This window comes from Nanorana parkeri, unplaced genomic scaffold (assembly GCF_000935625.1).
Source record: "Nanorana parkeri isolate BGI_ZX_2015 unplaced genomic scaffold, ASM93562v1 scaffold725, whole genome shotgun sequence".
Taxonomy (NCBI): domain Eukaryota; kingdom Metazoa; phylum Chordata; class Amphibia; order Anura; family Dicroglossidae; genus Nanorana; species Nanorana parkeri.
The window spans coordinates 313,903-334,419 of NW_017306993.1; the positions used below are offsets into that span (position 1 = coordinate 313,903).

A 20,517-nucleotide genomic window follows, 5' to 3' on the forward strand; every position below is an offset into this window, starting at 1 on the left:
CAGCTTGCAAGAGACCGCTGCCTACAGTGAAGCTGTACGGCAGCGGCCGTTTTAAAGGGGAATCAGCGGGGGGCACACGGGGGGCAAGGGATAACCTAGGGGGGGCAATTGCCCCCCCTTGCCCCCCTGTAGAGACGCCTATGCCCAGGAGGCACAGTTCGCATGGACGCAGTCGCTCCCACTCTACTCATGGGTCTGCTCATACCCACCGTTCTACCAGGGGGTTCCCGCGACACAGATGTTGGGTCTGCGGCAAACAGGCTCTTCCAGACAAACTGGTTTGCCAAGATTGCCTGAGCGAAGCAACACAAGATCATGTCTCGCCTCCTGGTGACATAGCGGCTATGGTGGAGCGATCTGTGAGAGAATGCATGAAGCAGATGGCCAGACCGACCCCTCCAGGACCCACTATCTCAACTCAGTCCTTGGATCTTTCTGTAGATTCTGATGCGTCGGATTACGCACATGACGCAGAGGAGAGGGGTCGCTCGGCTTTCGATTTTTCTCTGGTTGATCCCTATGTCACAGCAGTCAAGGACACATTAAGCTGGGAAGACCCAGTTGCAGAGACATCCACAGCAAGGACATATTTCCCACACCGCCAGAAGGTGTCCAACACCTTTCCCTTTATGGAGGAAATAAAGGGCATCGTCCATGAGGAATGGAGGAAGTTGGAGAAGAAACCAAACCTGAACAACAGGCTAGCCAAGTTGTACCCTCTTAAGGAGGAGGACATCACTAATCTAATCAATCCTTAGATTGCGGTTTCTTTCCGGGATCCCTTGGAACGGAAGATCGACCTTGATCTGAAAAGGGCCTACACGGCCGCTGGGGGAACCTGTCGCCCGGTTATTGCACTTACATCCATATCCAGAGCAATGGCATTCTGGATTAATAATATCGAAAGAGCCCTGAGGGCGAATGTGGACACGGAACAAATCATTTCGGCCCTTCAGGAGTTAAGGCTGATGGGGGACTTCATGGCAGAAGCAGCCATTGACATAGTTCGCAGCTCGGCCAGAGCTATGCTTCACACCGTCACCGCCAAAAGAGCACTTTGGCTAAAGCCCTGGGTAGCGGAAAACTCCTCCAAGACCACCTGGTGCAAAATACCATATGATGGGTCTAACCTCTTTGGTGGAAAGCTGGACGCCGCAATCTCCAAGGTGACAGGCGGCAAGTCGGGCCGCTTACCTCAGAATAAGAAGCTGTTTAAACGCCCAGCACAGTTTTCTAACAGGAAGTGTACAACTGACAGATCAAGAGAGGCCAGGTCATATAGACCAGGCCGTGAGTTTCGGCGCAACTGGAAGGGCACCCAATCCTCACTCTTCAAGTTCCCTAAGAAGAACCCTTCTGGTGGACAGGATGCAAAGAAGTCTTTTTGACAGTTATGGCTCCCCACTACCTCCAGTGGGTGCACGCCTGCGCCTCTTCTTCCAGGCATGGAGGTCTGCTATTCAGGACAACTGTGTACTGGCTACCGTATCAGAGGGGCATCGCTGGACGTTTCACAGAACCCCTTCACGTGCCTGCGATGTTCCCACACAGGTCCCAGACTCTCCCAGAAAGGCTACGCTTTTCCTTCACTACATTCAGACGTTGCTAGACAAACACGCAATGACTCCAGTACCTCAAGAAGAAAGATTCTCAGGAGTTTATTCTTCCCTATTTTTGGTCAAGAAAAAGTCTGGGGATCTCACACCAGTGCTTGACTTAAAGCGGCTCAACGGTTATATCGTTGTCCCACGATTTCGCATGGAATCTCTCCAAACCATTCTTCCGCTTATCAGACCAGGCGACTGGACGCCTATCTTCACGTCCCTATCCATCCCCGGTTTCAGAAGTATCTCCGATTCTCCTTCCTCGGCCTCCATTTTCAGTTCTGCTGCCTCCCTTTCGGAATCTGTACAGCACCCAGGACCTTCACCAAGGTTCTCCTTCCTGTCATTGCTCTTCTTCGGGAAACAAGGCCTCAGGGTAAATCACTATCTGGACGATATCATCCTTCTTGCCCAGGACAGGGAGGTGCTAGTCGAGCACCAAAGAAATCTCCTTTCCACACTCCAACGGTTCGGGTGGCTGGTGAACAACCAAAAATCCCAGCTTATCCCTGCGAAGTCCATGATCTTTCTGAGGGGGTCTCTTGGACACGTCAAGGAATACCGTCTCCCTCCCAGAGGAGAAGGTGGAGAGTATCCGGCAAAAAGCTTTGCACATGATATCCACCTGTCAGACACCAGCTTCACATTGCCTCAGTCTGATTGGAACACTCTTCTCCGTCATTCCTATGGTGAGGTGGGCCCACTGGCGGCTAAGAGGCTTTCAATTGGGATTCCTGACCCAAAGGAACAAGGTCAACCTATCTCAAAGGATCATAATCTCCCACAGGATGAAATCATCTCTATGGTGGTGGACTCACCGGAAGAATCTGCTCTTGTTCCACCTGATTTCTCCTCCACAGCCAATCCTGGTCACCTCAGATGCCAGCCACTCAGGTTGGGGGGCGCACTACGAACATCTAGTGGCTCAGGGCAGCTGGAGAGTCTCGGCGGCCATCCAAACATCCAATGTGTTAGAGATGAGGGCAGCCTTCCAGGCACTACGAGCATTCACGCCTCACCTAATGGGCAGGTCCGTCCAACTGTGGCTGGACAACAGGGTGGCGGTGGCATAAATTCAGAGGCAGGGAGGTACCCACAGCCACTCGATGATGTTAGAAGTGGAACCTGTCATGTGCTGGGCACAGGCGAATCTATGGAATCTCCAAGCAGTGTACTTGCCGGGCCGTCAAAATACGCTCGCCGACTACCTCAGTCGCTCCTTGGTGGGGACACACGAGTGGTCCCTTCATCCGGAAGTCTTCCTTCAAATCATCGCGAAGTGGGGTCCTCCGCAAGTCGACCTTTTTGCATCTCCGGTGAACACGAAATGCGTGCGGTTTGTAACTCGCTTCAGATGCAAAGGAGCCCTAGCAGCAGACGCATTGACGGCCCCCTGGGACTTCGCCACAGGGTATGCCTTTCCCCCGCTACCCCTCATAGGGAAACTTCTTCAGAGGATATCCTGCTTCCAGGGGGTGATCATAGCAGTGATACCTTATTGGCCGAGGAGGCCTTGGTTCCCCCTGCTTCGACTTCTCAGCATGGAGCCTCCATTCCTCCTTCCACAGAGGGAGGATCTTCTGAGTCAGGGCCAATTCCTCCATCCTCATCCATCCAGTCTGAGGTTGGCGGCCTGGAGATTGAGAGGGACAAACTACACACCCTCGGTCTATCCCATTCGGTAATCAACACCTTACTGCAGGCTAGGAAAGGGTCTACCAACTCTACCTGCAAATGGATTTGGCATAAGTTCCTGCATATGGCAGCCAAGGATGGCTTTGATCCATCTTCACCTTCCATTACTCATGTACTCAGTTTCCTCCAGTCCGGGCTGGATATGGGCCTAAGCTGGAACACTCTCAGAGTCCACATTTCGGCGCTTTCCGCGCTCACAAGCGTCAGATGGTCATTTAACCCTTTCGTGAGACAGTTTCTAAAGGCATGTCTTAAACTGAAACCTCTGAGAAGGCTGTAATTTCCTCACTGGGATTTGTCAGTGGTGCTGAAGTCTCTCGCACAGTCTCCATTCCACCCGCTGTCTGACACTTCTATATGGCACCTCACTCTCAAAGTGGCATTTCTAGTGATATCTAATATCGGTTTTGCAGCGCTGTGTGAATCACATTACATACAGATTGTTCAGGGGACAGTGCAGAGCAACCTGAAGATTATTATTTTTTTTACCTATGACTACAGTTGGAGGATTGTTGTAAGCGATTGCTAAAGAAATAAGTTATATTTGGTCTCCAGCAATCTCTCAGCACATTCCTCCAACTGCAGTCACACCAAAAAAATAAAAATCTCCAGGTCACTTTGCACTGCCCAGGGGGTGTTACCACTATGAATATTAATCAGGGCCGTCTTTACCGCAGGGCAAATGGGGCATTTGCCCTGGGCCCCATAACGTACAGGGGCCCACAGCAGCTGTCCCTTTCACATCCAGCGGCAAACAGAAAACGAGCTGTGTGTGTGAGCCGGTGGAGAGACAGAACGGACATCCGTTCTCACTAGCAGCCAGCCTGTGAAGTGACCGTCCGTCCGTGTGTGTGTCTCCTGCTGTGATCTCCTCCCCCAAAGCCTGTCACAGAGATCCGGCAGGCACGGAGGAGAAGGAGGGGGGAGGGTACAACCAGACAGCACAGGTAAATCTGAAAAAAACCCAGTTACCATCATTTTTTAAAATCTTTATTTACATGTATCTGTATTTAACTTTACATCTGTCTTTAGCACACAGGCTGGGGTCTGGGAGCAGGACTGGGGAGGAAGATTCTGGACTGTGTTGTATTTACAGGCATATCACTAAACATGTGCTGAAATGTATATTCAGTCCATGTGTTTAGTAATATGCTGTGTCATTGCAATACAGATTTTACAAATTTATTCATGTTCTGTACTACCTGATAAATCATACAATTAGATTTAAATAAAAATCGTATTGTATGATTTATCAAGTAGTAAAGAACAAATGTACCAATCAGTGGTGGAACTATCGCCATTGCGATCCAGGAGGCCAGGACGAGGAACAAAGGGGTCCCCCTGATGCCGTGCGGGCTGCCTGGGTCGTTATGGCATCGAACGCTGTCACTGGCGTCTGTTAGGAGGAATGCGCCACTGTTCAGTTCACTGACAACTTGTCAGTGATCTGTGCAGCAGCTCGTTCCTCCTCACAGCCGCTGCTGAGTTAGTAACAGCCAGCAGCTGCGGTGGAGGAAGCCAGCGTCGGCAGTGGAGGAGGAGGCAGGGCCCAGTAGAGGAGGAGACGGGGCCCAGTAAAGGAGGAGACGGGGCCCACCGGCGACCATGGAGGAAGTTTTTTTGACGGCAGCAGCTGTCAGAATACTAAAAAAAACAAAAACCTGCAGATAGCAAAGAAGCTATTGCTTCCTCTGCTATCTGCCATCATTTCAGGGGGGTGCTCTCTCTCTTGGGGGGGTGGGCAGAGGGCACCTATCTGAAATTGCTTCTTTCAGGTTGGGATCCCTGCTATACACACATACATATATTGTTTTTATTTTTTAGTTTCGGGGGAAGGTGATGTAGATGGATACGGGGGGCCTGGGTCAGGAAGTGGTGGGCGGGTTGTGGGGGCCCATCAGCAAAATCTTGCCCAGGGTCCACTTAATATTAAAGACGGCCCTGATATTAATGAAGGCATATGCACGAGGGAAGCAAAGCATTGGGGGAAAAGGAGTTTTTCCATGCCCTACATTGTAGTTTCCACTGTGCACAACAGCCTGTAATCTACACATAACACAACAGCGGCCATTTTAAAAAAGCTGTGTGGGGCCTGAGAGGACAACTGAAAAAAAGTATGTGTTTGTGTTTATATCCAGGATCTGCATATGCCTGCCTCATGTACACACGGTGTACATTGCTGGCATACAGTGTGGGAAATCATTATTTGATCCCCTGCAGATTTTGTAAGCTTTCCCACTTTCAAAAAAAATTAAAGGTGTATAATTTTTATCATAGGTGTATTTTAAATGATAGAGACAGAATATCAACCAAAAATCCAGAAAAGACACATGATACAAATGTTATAAATTGAGTTGCAGTTCAGTGAGTAGAATAAGTATTTGATCCCCAAGCAAAACATGACTTAGTACTTGGTGGAGAAACCCTTTTTGGCAAGCACAGAGGTAAGACGTTTCTTGTAGTCGATTACCAGGTTTGCACAGATCTCAGGAGGGATTTTGGTCCACTCTTCTTTACAGATCTTCTCTAAATTCTTCAGGTTTCTTGGCTGTCACTTGGCAACTCGAAGTTTCAGCTCCCTCCATACATTTTTTATAGGATTAAGGTCGGGAGACTGACTAGGACACTCCATGACCTTAATGTGCTTCTGCTTGAGCCACTGCTTTGTTGCCTTGGTGGTATGTTTTGGGTCATTGTCATGCTGAAATACCCATCCACAACCCATCTTCAGTGTTCTGGCTGAGGGAAGGAGGTTCTCATCCAAGATTTTACAATACATGGCCCCGTCCATTAGCACCTCAATGCGGCAAAGTTGGCCTGTACCTTTAGCAGACAAACAGCCCCAAAGCATCATGTTTCCACCTCCATGCTTGACTGTAGGGATGGTATTCTTACGGTCATAGTCAGCATTTTTCTTCCTCCAAACACGGCGAGTCGTGTTAATGCCAAAGAGCTCAATTTTGGTGTCATCTGACCGCAGCACTTTCTCCCAATCCTTCTCTGAATCATTCAGATGTTCATTGGCAATCTTCAGACGTGCCTCTACATGTGCCTTCTTGAGGAGGGGGACCCTGCGGGCGCTGCAGGATCTTAATCCATGGGGGTGTATTATGTTACCAATGGTTTGTTTGGTAACTGTGGTCCTAACTGCCTTGAGATGTCGTGAAGGGGTTAATTACATTTAGTCCATATGTTTGTTTATCTTTTTTGCGGTGTTTATACCTTGTCTCTTCCCAGTCTGTCTCCTTTGTTTCTTACATCTTTTGCTTTCTGTTCTTTCTTTTCTTGGGATATTTGTAACAGGCTGTTTTCTGTTCATTTTTTGTTGCTTGGTCCTCTCTTGAACTGCCTCTGGAGTAAACAAATAGGATCTTGACGTGGCTGGAGATCCACAGTCTCCCACTGAGTTTGAGACTTACGATTGAGTGTCTGAATGGAACTAAAGTTGGCCCTTTTTTTAGACTTTTTAAGGAAAGAGCGAGGTCTTTTTTTTTTTTTTTTTTTTTAGTGCTTGTATTGTAATATAGAATGTTTTTTCAGACAAGCTCTTACTTCCTTTAGAGAGGGAGATCAATACTTGTTCCTCATTTGTGACTATTGGCTTCATTAGATTCAGTGAACACTGGAAAGGCATGAAGATATACAGTATATATGTATATGTGTGATGCTTGGGGAATTTAGCACAATGGCGAGCACTAAGAAACCACTCCTTGAAGTTGTCTTTAACATGAAAAAAGACCGCATTTAAACAAAAAAAAACAGTTCACTTGACTTTCATCATAAACAACATGTTTTGTGTCTCACCGACATGAGGTTGCCCAGTACATTCCCAGTCTTAGTCTCAGGACTATTTCTCCACAAATACATTCCTTAGTATTGCTCAGTAGCTTTCCTCAGCCGCAAGCGTCTCCTCTCACACCTATGTGATGCAGCTGCATACCCCTCATGGGTCACTTGCTCTCTCTGTCTGTCCAACAGGTCCCTTGGGTGCCACCTACACTCTCGACCTCTCCCAGCCTCCCCTGGCTGTTCTACATGTGCTTCCAGCACGCACCAAAGTCTGCATGTGGCCGTGTGCCTCCTGCACACCCACTACTCTCTTGCGCTGTGGTCCAGAGTCCGAATAAGGCTGCTCTCAACCACATGATCAGCCTAGTCTGGTCATTGGCAACACCTGGCCCCAGGACTAGAGATTTAATTCCACCCAGAAGTCTTAAAGTGGCCATACACTGTGCAACCATCGCAAGACCTTAGTCTTGCGATGGTTGTAAAGTGATTAAAAAAACGTACGATCTGCCCATTTGGACAGGCAGATCGTACTCTCGATCATCGCAAAGCCCGCCCCCCTGAGGGGCGGGCTTCCGATGACCACAATGCTGAACGGGCAGTGTACGCGTGCGCACACCGGCCCGTTCGGCATTTGCCTCCCTAACACCGTTCTACAGTAGAAACGGTCGCACGTCTTCGTTCACACTGATCGTACGAGAATCGAGCAGTGTATGGGCACCTTTAGAAATCTTCAGAGTTCCAGATCCCAGCTATAATCCCAAAAACCTGGGAGAAACTGAAAAGCCAGCTTCTTACCTGTAAAACTATTCACATTCTGGAACATCTCAGTCCCTCAGGCTGAGAGTTATGGGTGACTGTGTTGCTAAATTACACCGTGGCTGTTAGGGTGACAACCCCTGGCAGGTGACACGCTTCCCTGAGGGGCGGAGTCTAAGTACCAGCCGGTGTTCACCAGAGCTCCTGATGGTGGAGATGGGCTAGGCTGCTTGCTGGTACCAGGTCGCGATCCCCAGGGTTGCCCTGCCAAGGGATGGATGAGAACAGGAGGGCTCCAATGAGGAGACAGTAGTCAGACCCAGGCAGAGTTCAAGGCAGGCGGCTAGCAGAGGGTGGTCAGATGGTCCCAGGTCAGCAACGATTAATCAGAGGATAAACGCAGGAGTCAAGAGCAAAGTCGGCTCCAGGCAGAAGATCAGGGCAGGCAGCAAGCGAAGAAGGGTCAGGCGGTCTGGGTCAGCAACGACAAAACAGCAGAAGTACAAGCTCTTAGACAAACAGGAAGCTGGCAAAAAGACACAGCACCAGCTCCTTGCAGAGCTAGTGCTTAAATAGCCTTCTGAATCAGAGACGACACGCCCAGTCTCAGGGTACACTGGAAGTCCTGGTCTGGAATCTTTTACTATTACTAGCCATACTGGCCTGGACCCTGTGAGATCCATTAGTAGCGGTTCTTCTGGAAATCCTGGCTGGGATTCTCAGAGGAGAACAGTAAACCCTGACCGGTACTCTGAGCTTACCTTAACAGTGGCATTGCCATACACTACCACATATGGTACAAGGTGGCAGCAATGTAAATAAACAATAACAGGTGTGCTCACTGTAAATATACAATATTTTCCCTCCGATATAAAAAAGCGGCACAAATATTGAAAACTGCAACGGTTGGAAACATATTTCGCAATACTGTATGATGATCATGTGGATTCGGGTGTGAAATATCAATGTTGTCTAATATGTTATATTTGATTCTATAATGAACCCCTTTAACAGGATTTACTTATTTTACCTAGGCCAGTCTAATAGTGATTCAGTCTTGTGTGCATTGTCATATGCCACTTCTGAATAAGTGTTTATTTGTCTAATAGATGAGCAGTCATAACTAAGTGAGCATTCAAGTAGCTATCTTCTATTCAAGAGTTTGTCTCTCAGGTAATCATAGACAAACAACTGTTCACTGTAGCTGCATGTAATGGTAAGTTCCACTATGATAGAAGGTAGCATCCCCGACACTCACTATTTCCTTGTCATAACTGTAATTTACTTGCAAATTTCAAAAGCAAGATCTGCAGTTGACACATAAAATGCACTTGAAAACTGAAGAAGGAGCTTCTAATCACAGTATTAACCATCCCACAGTGCTGCTCACCTAAGCTGGTGGATGAGGATGACAAATGTGAAGTCTTTCTTTTGACACTTCATATTCTCTAAGTGACTCTTAGCCCCCAGCTCAGCTGAGCAGTAGTGATGAGGTTCAGGTTTACAGCTACCATGAGTTCCACCAAAAAGTAAGCCGGTTTGCCAGCAGAAATAAGGAACAGCCTATAATGTAGCGCACAGCCTTTTACCTGGTCAGCGGAGTCATTAATTTGAAGGATTGGATAACCCAGCTCCCTTTCTACGAATAGGTGGACAAACTGCTAGTATGTGTTGGAACTATTAGGGTGACATATGGGTTTTTTTTAATTATTATTTTTGCCATTGGTGCATGCCCCTTATGGCATTGTTCAGCTTTCCATGCCTTTTTATTTGACAATAGATTGCTTATTAGCCCTACAAATGGGCCGAATTGAAAAACTTTATTCCCTATAAATTTAATTGGTGTTTGCCACACAGTTCAGACTTTGGACTTCCAGCAAGATTTGTAGAACTGTTTGTGACCTGAACCCAGCCAGATTGGCTGAACAGTCCTAGTTTAGAATAATTTGTTAATCTAGTATTTAGAAGGATCCTTTTCTCTGCCATTTTTCAGGTGGTGGATAATACACTGAAGCTACCTTTCTTGCTATACTCGACATAGATTTAATTGTCAGTCTACCACCTTACTGTTGACAGTTATTTCTTAGCTTGTCTGCTGCCTGTAGTATCTGATGTTCTTTATGTCTGTTACAGGAACATCAGCAACTGAGGATGGGAGATGGTGAACCAAACCCATATGTGAGGATCAGCAGCACTAAATATATTTTACGGTAGGAATTTATTATGCTGCAAAAAACGTTCTAACAGTTCTAACAGAAATAAATATGCATTGCACTCAGTAGTGCAGATTTTAGATATGATGATGGGTCTGGGCCTATGAAAACACTTTCAATTTAGACCAAAACTCTAATGGGTATAAAAATAATGAGTATGGTAAATTTGGTAAAATGCTTCAGCTGTGAAATTACCATTTTCACTGTCTGAAATGTGCAAAATTGGAATCTCTAAATTTTTGCTCACTGAGCTGCCTAGGCAAAATCTGCTTGATATAAATTAGGGTTAAGATATGTGTTTTGGTTGAGGGGAAAGGGGGTGTATTTAATGTTTAATGTTTCATGTAAATCTTGTGTGAATGTTGTATGGCTCTAAACATTTAAAAATAAACCTCTTTGTGTTTTTGTATTTTATTGTTTGTGTACAGGCTTTTTTAATTAGTTTGCTCATTATTCATTGTTTTTGTTGTTGTTTTTTTTGCTTCTTGAAAATACCTAAAATAATGAGGCTAACATGGTCTGTTTTTTGTCCCAAGAACAGGAGCTTCTGTAACTCTCAGGGGCCATTTAAAGCCCATTGCACCTTTTTCCCGGCCGATCGTTGTAAAGAAAAAACAGGCAGCGATGCCTGTTTACATACAAGTGATCCGCCGGCTATAAAGTCCGGCGCATCGCTTGTATAACGTGCCGGTATGTGTGGCCCCCCTCCCGCTTGTCCCGAGCTTTGCACAGAGGGATATCCGTACACGATCTCTCGATCCGGTCCCCTGTCCGGTGTCATGATCTCCCTCCGGTCCCCTCTCCGGTGTCAGAATGCGGAAATGATGTACATTCATCAGCTTCTTTGGTAGTCTCCAGGTGACATTAGGGGTCTTGTAGACCCATGATGTCTCCATAAAGAGGACCTGTCACATATCTTTGCTATCACATAGGGGGTTTCTTATTGTTATTGTGATAACAATAAAGTTAAATGAAAACAAAAAATAGGAAAAAAAATAAAAGTTGCAAAAAAAAATTAGTCACACATAAAAAATAATAAAAACACAGTCTCCACCCATACATACATGCGTGCAAACATGCGTCGGGTGCGCATAGGTCTGAAAATGATGATTGCACCCATTACACCGCACATGTTACATATCGCCGCGAACGTCAGAGTGAGAGCAATAATTCTAGGGCCATTAAACACTGATAACACTAAACTGATGAGCGTCGCCTATGGTAAATTTTTGATATGGTAGATATGGGGTTTTGCGGGTGCGCGCAATTTTAAGGCTTGACATGTTTGGTGTCTATTTACCCGACGTGACCCCATCTGTTATATTTTACCAAAAAAATTGTTTAATAATGTATTAACGTAATGTGAAAAATAAAAAATCAGTAATTTTTCCTAATATAGTAAAAAAAAAAATCCCAGTGGTGATTAAATACCACCAAAAGAAAGCTCTATCTGTCCCCCAAAAAATGGTATAAAATTCATTTCAGTACAGCGTTGCATGACAGAATAAATGTCAGTCAAAGTACTGCAGCGCTGAATACTGAAAAATGGCCTGGCCAGGAAGGGGTGTAAACACCTGGTCAGCAAGTGATTAAAAACCACCAAAACGACCTTGACTTCACCTTCCTTATTTACATGAATGAATTTTGGCAAACATGCAAAATTTTGTTGAAACTTAATTTTTTGCAGATTTTTTTTGTGAAATGAAAACTTTCCATTTTGCTCATTCCTAAAAATAGATATGAATAAATGTCTTTTTTAATATATTTTTTATAGTCCTAGTGTCACGCCTGTATGGATAGAGGTAACGTGGATCGCAGCTGCGGAGGCTTCTCAGGTCTGGTACCCTGGTTTCACTCTCAATTTTAACAGAGAGTTAGGTTCCTTGCATCACAGCCTCAGGTTTAGATAAATAAGGGGGAGTGGTGAGGGTTAAATTTAAGCAAGCTATTTGAGGAGCAGTGGATATCGTCAATGGACAATGGATTAGCAGGACTTAGATGGTTATAAACAATATTAGCAATGAACAGTCCCCAGTATTGCTTTAAGCTTTGCAGGTTATACTCAAAGACAGTCTTGATAAGGTGTGCAACTGCAGTCAGAGTACTTGCGCTTTGAAGGTAATGGCAAAATGGGAGTAGCTGGGGGTCCTTGGTGGTGTCCGGTTCGGTTGAGAAGGCTGGAGGGCACAATCTGGAGGCTTGGAGGGTCCCAGGAGACAGCAGGTGTTCTGACTCAATATTGGAACGCCATGCTGTCTCGTCTGGGCATTTAAATAGGGCTCTGAAGGGAAGGAGGAGCCGAGGCACGCATTGGTGCACTTCCGCGTTCCACGGTGGAGCGCACGCGGCCCCGAAACCCAGAAGTGACGAGCGTGCGCTCCACCTTGGAATGCAATCGGCCCAACGAAGGAGCGGCTGACTGCCGCATCCTCCGTCCTCGCTGGCTGTTGACAGCGGCGGCCGTTACAGAACCCCCCCCTCAAGGGAGCACCTCCGGGGCTCCTGTCATGAGAAGGGCGGTCAGGGTACCTACGGTGAAAAATTATAATCAGACGGGGTGCATGGACGTCCGAGGAGTCCTCCCAGGAGTCGTCCAAAGGTCCGTACCCCCGCCATCGTATCAAGTATTGTAGACCAGAACCCCGTTTCCTGGAATCGAGGATTTTCTCCACCTCGTACTCGACCTCCCCTTGTACTTCGACTGGGGGTGCAGGGAGTGGTCCCCTGTCGGGGAACGGGCTGGGCTTGAAGAGTTTGAGGAGTGAAACATGGAAAGAAGGGTGTATCTTCCAGTCCGGAGGTAGTATCAGTCTAACAGCGTTAGGATTCATCACCTTCTGTCGGCCAAGCTTCCATGAGGGAATCTTCAGTCGCAAGTTTCGAGTGGAAAGCCACACCATGTCCCCCGCGACGTACGCTGGAGGGGCAGTCCTGTGGGAGTCGCAGCAACGTTTTTGTTTTTCCTGTGCTGCTTCCAGGTTGGAACAGAGAATGCCTGTGGTTTGACTCAGAGTCGAGAAGTAGTCTTCCAACGCGGGAACGTTGTTAGGTAAGAAGGAAGCAGGCAAAGTGTTAGGGTGGAATCCATAGTTCGCAAAGAACGTAGAGACTTGGGTAGAAGCACTGGATGCGTTGTTGTACGCGAATTCAGCGAATGTGAAATGAAAACTTTCCATTTTGCTCATTCCTAAAAATAGATATGAATAAATGTCTTTTTTAATATATTTTTTATAGTCCTAGTGTCACGCCTGTATGGATAGAGGTAACGTGGATCGCAGCTGCGGAGGCTTCTCAGGTCTGGTACCCTGGTTTCACTCTCAATTTTAACAGAGAGTTCGGTTCCTTGCATCACAGCCTCAGGTTTAGATAAATAAGGGGGAGTGGTGAGGGTTAAATTTAAGCAAGCTATTTGAGGAGCAGTGGATATCGTCAATGGACAATGGATTAGCAGGACTTAGATGGTTATAAACAATATTAGCAATGAACAGTCCCCCCGTATTGCTTTAAGCTTTGCAGGTTATACTCAAAGACAGTCTTGATAAGGTGTGCAACTGCAGTCAGAGTACTTGCGCTTTGAAGGTAATGGCAAAATGGGAGTAGCTGGGGGTCCTTGGTGGTGTCCGGTTCGGTTGAGAAGGCTGGAGGGCACAATCTGGAGGCTTGGAGGGTCCCAGGAGACAGCAGGTGTTCTGACTCAATATTGGAACGCCATGCTGTCTCGTCTGGGCATTTAAATAGGGCTCTGAAGGGAAGGAGGAGCCGAGGCACGCATTGGTGCACTTCCGCGTTCCACGGTGGAGCGCACGCGGCCCCGAAACCCAGAAGTGACGAGCGTGCGCTCCACCTTGGAATGCAATCGGCCCAACGAAGGAGCGGCTGACTGCCGCATCCTCCGTCCTCGCTGGCTGTTGACAGCGGCGGCCGTTACAGAACCCCCCCCTCAAGGGAGCACCTCTGGGGCTCCTGTCATGAGAAGGGCGGTCAGGGTACCTACGGTGAAAAATTATAATCAGACGGGGTGCATGGACGTCCGAGGAGTCCTCCCAGGAGTCGTCCAAAGGTCCGTACCCCCGCCATCGTATCAAGTATTGTAGACCAGAACCCCGTTTCCTGGAATCGAGGATTTTCTCCACCTCGTACTCGACCTCCCCTTGTACTTCGACTGGGGGTGCAGGGAGTGGTCCCCTGTCGGGGAACGGGCTGGGCTTGAAGAGTTTGAGGAGTGAAACATGGAAAGAAGGGTGTATCTTCCAGTCCGGAGGTAGTATCAGTCTAACAGCGTTAGGATTCATCACCTTCTGTCGGCCAAGCTTCCATGAGGGAATCTTCAGTCGCAAGTTTCGAGTGGAAAGCCACACCATGTCCCCCGCGACGTACGCTGGAGGGGCAGTCCTGTGGGAGTCGCAGCAACGTTTTTGTTTTTCCTGTGCTGCTTCCAGGTTGGAACAGAGAATGCCTGTGGTTTGACTCAGAGTCGAGAAGTAGTCTTCCAACGCGGGAACGTTGTTAGGTAAGAAGGAAGCAGGCAAAGTGTTAGGGTGGAATCCATAGTTCGCAAAGAACGTAGAGACTTGGGTAGAAGCACTGGATGCGTTGTTGTACGCGAATTCAGCGAGAGGCAGTAAGGAGGACCAGTCGTCCTGGAAATGGGTGCAGTAGCATCGGAGGTACTGCTTAAGTGACTGATTAACGCGTTCCGTTTGCCCGTTAATTTGGGGGTGGTAGGCAGTGAACATGCGATGGTCTATGTGCAAAGCCTCACAGAGGGTTTTCCAAAACCTGAAAACGAACTGGCTCCCCCTATCCGAGATGATCCGAGAGGGCACACCATGGAGCTTGAGGACATGGGCCACGAAGGCGTGTGCGGTCTCTTTTGCCGTCGGTAGTTTTTTCAGAGGGGTGAAGTGAGCCATCTTTGTCAACATGTCAACTGTGACCATGATGGTGTTGGCACCTTCTGACCTAGGAAGGTCGACTATGAATTCCATAGAGACGGCCTCCCATGGTCTGTTTGGTATAGGTAGGGAGGCAAGCAAGCCATAGGGCGGTCTTCTGGAATGTTTACTTGTAGTGCAAGTCTCGCAGGTGGCAACGTACTCGTTTATGGTTTTAGCCATCCCTGGCCACCAGTAGTTTCTCTTCACTAGATCTAGGGTCTTTGCACCTCCTGGGTGACCCACTAAGGGGCAGTCATGGTGTTGTTTAATCACCAGGATTTGCAATGGAGAAGGTACGTAGATCTTATCGTCTTTCATCGCGTTGGATAGACCTAGGCGGAACTGATTCCGGAGTGAGATGTTGTTCCATTGGGTCTCCCTGCTCCAGCGCTTGAACTCTGAGATGTAGTCCTCAGCCGGTCTCCTACCCTGCTTGAGGTTTCGGATAGCGTTCTCAGCAGTCAGCTGTTTGCAGGGATCCTCATAGAGCAGAAACATGGCTTCCAGGAAACAGTTGAAGGACCCCAACAGCTCCCCCTCCTCTTCAAGGTAAGTCTCAGCCCATGCTCTGGGCTCACCTTTTAGGTATGAGATTAGGGTGAGTATTTTTACCCTGTCAGAGTGGTAGGTGCGTGGGCGTAGTTCAAACATCAAGAGACAGGAACTAACAAACTGGCGTTAGGCCTTCCTGTCACCGGAGAATGGTTCCGGAGGGCAGACCTTGGGCTCTGGACGCTCCCGGGGTGGCCCCACGTTCTGTGCGGCACGGATGCGGAGAGCCTCGTTCTCCACCCGAAGCTCATGCATGGAGGCAGTGAGAGTGTCGACCCGTTGGGAAAGGCCAACAAGATGCTCTGCAAGCTCCGCTGGATCCATTTTTAGGGGGTTCCAATATTCTGTCACGCCTGTATGGATAGAGGTAACGTGGATCGCAGCTGTGGAGGCTTCTCCGGTCTGGTACCCTGGTTTCACTCTCAATTTTAACAGAGAGTTAGGGTTCCTTGCATCACAGCCTCAGATTTAGATAAATAAGGGGGAGTGGCGAGGGTTAAATTTAAGCAAGCTATTTTGAGGAGCAGTGGATATAGTCAATGGACAATGGATTAGCAGGACTTAGATGGTTATAAACAATATTAGCAATGAACAGTCCCCAGTATTGCTTTAAGCTTTGCAGGTTATACTCAAAGACAGTCTTGATGATAAGGTGTGCAACTGCACTCAGAGTACTTGCGCTTTGAAGGTTATGGCAAAATGGGAGTAGCTGGGGGTCCTTGGTGGTGTCCGGTTCGGTTGAGAAGGCTGGAGGGCACAATCTGGAGGCTTGGAGGGTCCCAGGAGGCAGCAGGCGTTCTGACTCAATATTGGAACGCCATGCTGTCTCGCCTGGGCGTTTAAATAGGGCTCTGAAGGGAAGGAGGTGCATTGGTGCACTTCCGCGTTCCACGGTGGAACGCACGCGGTCCTGAAACCTGGAAGTGACGAGCGTGCGCTCCACCTTGGAACGCAATCGGCCCAACGAAGGAGCGGCTGGCTGCCGCATCCTCCGTCCTCGCTGGCTGTTGGCGGCGGCGGCCGTTACACCTAGACGCTAAAGCTCAAAATTAGGGGTCTATTCTATTTGTGAGCAGAAGAGGCAATAAATTACAAATTTGTTGCTGACAAGTGTGCTTTAGGGCCATTTAACCTCCCTGGCGGTATTCCCGAGTGTAGCTCGGGGTTACTTTTCCATACCATAAGCGGTAACCCGGAGCTACACTCAGGAATGCCACATTGCATTTAATTACCTTGTCCCTCAAGCCGCGCTGTGTTCTCCGGCCAATGCTGGCATCCGTCTTCTGGGTTCCGCCCCCCCTTGCGAGCGTACACGTCACAGAGGGGGAGGAACCGGCGGGATATTTTAAAAAAACAACTGACAAAAACGAAAAAAATTCAAAAAAAAAATAGAACGAAAAATGACAGGAAAAAAAAGAAAAAATCATACCGCCAGGGAGGTTAAAGTATACCTAAAGCCAAGAACAAAAATGTTTTTCATTACAATATTAGTTTTCATTTAGAAGACCCTGGGCTCTCTTTGTGAAATCTCTGTCCCTCGTATAATCGGAGAAAGCATTGTATTCATTGATAAAAATACTAGCAGGGTTATTCACAAAAGGGTGAAGCGTTTGGAGAAGGCAGGAGATGTGAACAATCTAGGCCAAAATTGCTGATTTGGAAAAATTCTCCAATTCAGCTAATTTTCCAGGTCAGCTATGTTGTCCTAGATTGTTCACTTCTCCTGCCTTCTCCAAACTCTTCACCCTTTTGTGAATAGCCCTGTAGGTGTTCTCTGAATGCCTGATATGTCGGGTGAGCAATCCGCTGTGTTTTTAGAGCCAAGGGGAAGCTGCTCAGCATAGTGCCATACAGGACCCAGAAGAGTGCTGGTAAGCACCTTTGTAGCTCTGGCTACTACAGTGTTTTATAGGATCCCCATGGCCCTACCAGAAATAAAATATATATACTTGCTTTGGGCCAAGCTGAACCACTGTAAGAATACATAAATATGTATACCTGGAGTTTAGCTTTAAATGTAAAATAATTATTTGAGAAATAATTGTTTGAAATGTTAATTCTTAAATTTAACTAAAAGCAGGTCCAGGAGTCGCTTACCTTTTAGTAGTAATATGTATTGGACGATTAGAACAAAAATGGCCAAAGATGGAAAATGGCTTAGATTCAGACTGCATTTTGAACCCACATTATCACAAACATACAGATTTACTGGTTTCTTTTTAAATCAAATAGTTTTTATTAAATTTTTGCACAGTAGGAAAACATAAGGCATAGACAGAAACAAAAACAACAAGAAAAAAAGAGGAAAGGAAGCATCCATATCCATACATACAATACAAAACATATTTCGACAAGAACATGTTACCCGCCAATTAAAGAACACAGTAAACATTAAGTATTGTGAAAGCCTCGTGAACCCACTACTGGAACATCAGAACATACCCATATATTCGTCCCACCCACTTATACACAATGGTCTTACGGGTGTGGCAAGGTAATGGGGTGCATACATCAAGGGCCGCTAGAAAAGACACATGGACTCCATCTACGCAGATATGTCCTGCCCCCGATATGTCAACCAGTTATCCCACAGGGAGTGAAATCGTATCAGGGTGCCCCGTTGTTGAAAGGTGATGCGCTCATAGGCAATGACCCTATCCAGTTCCGCATGCCACATTTTTAGTGTAGGTGGGGAAGAGGATATCCATTTATGGACTGCTAGCCTGGTTGCCGTGAATAGTGCATGTTTAAGGGCCAGGACTGTGTGGTTAGTGAGGTCCGTATCTTCAATAATGCCAAGTATGCACACCAATGGTGTGTTGAGAGAGAGGATGTAAACACATGATTGAGAGTGTTTATGACCTTATCCCAATACCGGACCAGTTTTGGACATCTCCATAGTAGGTGTATTAAGGAGCCACGTCTGAAGCCGCATTTGGGACAACTGGAGTCAGCCCTTAGTCCTATGCGGAACAGAAATTCAGGGGTGCGATATGTTCTGTGAACAATGAACAGTTGAGTCAGCCTGTGTGTAGGAGATAGTGAGACCTGTGTGACCCCCTGCAGGACATCCTCCCAAGTGTCATCTGACATGGGTCCCACGTCACCCTCCCAACCCTCCCTGCACCGCAGAGGGATAAGAGTGTGCGACTTAAGTTGCAAGTGAGCATACAGGAAGGAGATAATCCCTTTGGTGCCAGTGGCTAATAGTATCGTATCAAGTATCGGGGTGGGCAAGATCACTGGAGGACCCCCTGGAAACTGGGATCTTAGAGCGTGTACCATCTGGAGGAACTGGAAGTGCCATCTATCAGGGAGGCCATGCGTATCCATTAAGTGCCGAAAGTCGCACAATGTACCCTCCCTGTATAGCTGGGACACTGCTATCACCCCCTTCGCAGACCAGTCCACTGTGCCCCGGAGTGGGAGAAGCTCCGGGAGGCGACCATTCCGCCAAAGCGGAGTATATACAGTGGGGGTAGAGATACCCATCACCGTTTTGGCCGCATCCCAGACCTGCCCCATCAACCGCACAGTAGGAAGGGCTGAATGGGCCTTAACGTAGAGGTCACTGTCCAGGTAATGTAAGGGGCTCAGTCCTTGGAACAGGTATAGTAGCATATGAAGTGATTGGGACCGATGGCCCTCAACCGCCCAGGCTGTAAAGTGTTGTAGTTGCGCAGCCAAGAAGAAGACCCACGGGTTGGGGAGAGCCAGCTCTAGGCCGCTGAAGGACATCCAACCGCAATCTTGGAGGCTTCAACCAGAGGGAACGTAGTGCATCCAAAGGGAGGAGGTTGGAGTTGTCCCAATTAACAACCAGACCAGAGTACTTGGCAAATTCCGACAACAGAGACATGACATTGGACAGAGATGCCTCCGTGTCCGCTAAAAACAGCAGAGTGTCATCCGCATAGAGGACAATTTTTTCCTCTTGTAGACCCCTCCTAAAGCCTATCACATCCGCAGAGCGCCTGACCAGTGCAGCAAGAGGTTCAATGGCTAGGGCAAACAGCAAGGGCGACAGCGGGCATCTCTGCCTGGTGCCCCTCTGCAAGGCAAAGGCAGAAGACAGGGAGTCGTTGATCTTAACTCTCGCAGAGGGGCGGCAGTATAGCAAGCGCACCCATCTGCAGAAATTTGGACCAAAGCCAAAGGCTGACAGGACTGCCCACAAATACCGCCATTCGACACTGTCAAACGCTTTCGCAATGTCCAGAGCAAGTAAAGCCCTGCCACCCGAGTTGTCCACGGGAACCTGCATGTTCAGGAACACTCTGCGGATATTAATGGCCGTGCATTTGTTGGGCATGAAGCCGGACTGATCTGAATGAACCACCGAAGCAATTTTCTGTGATAGTCTATTTGCAAGCACTTTAGCCAGGATTTTAATATCGGTGTTCAAGAGGGAAATAGGCCTATACGCCTCAGGCAGCAGCGATTTTTTTATTCTTTTTGGGTATCACAACTATGGTGGCCTCATACATCGTAGCCGGTAAATGACCCGTGGAAAAGGCGTCATTGTAGACCTCTAGGAGGTTAGGAAGCAGGGTCGTAGGGTAGGTCTTATACACCTCAATAGGCAGCCCATCTGGACCAGGGGCCTTACCGGTAGGGAAGCTAGTTAGAGCGATTTCCAGCTCCTCCAGAGTGATAGGGGCCTCCAGGTCTATGCCATCAGCCGGTGAGAGGGATGGGAGGGAAACACCACTCAAGTAGGTCAAAAGCTCGGTGTCAGAGTAGCCCGCCCGTGTTTGGTACAATGAGGCATAGAAGTCTAGGAAAACATCCGACACCATGCCCTGACTCGAGTGTGTAACCCCCGAGTCAGATATGGCCCCGATATAGCTCGAGGGTTGCTGAGCCCTGGCTATCTGGGCCAGCAGTTTGCCCGCAGCATCACCCTCCACCCAAAAAACCCGCTTGGTGAAAAATAGTTTGTTTTGGGACTGTCTATTCAGTAGGGCATCA

At 47.7% G+C, this 20,517-nt stretch overlaps 1 protein-coding gene across 1 annotated transcript in view; it reads left to right on the top strand.

Annotated features, from left to right (window-relative positions):
• Positions 1 to 20,517, top strand: part of RASSF4 (Ras association domain family member 4) — a 233,340-nt gene that overhangs the window by 107,933 nt on the left and 104,890 nt on the right. Inside the window, exon 2 of the mRNA XM_018564102.1 lies at positions 9,978 to 10,054. Coding sequence (XP_018419604.1) covers positions 9,996 to 10,054 — 59 coding nt within the window. The 5' untranslated portion in view covers positions 9,978 to 9,995. The remainder of the gene's footprint in view (positions 1 to 9,977; positions 10,055 to 20,517) is intronic.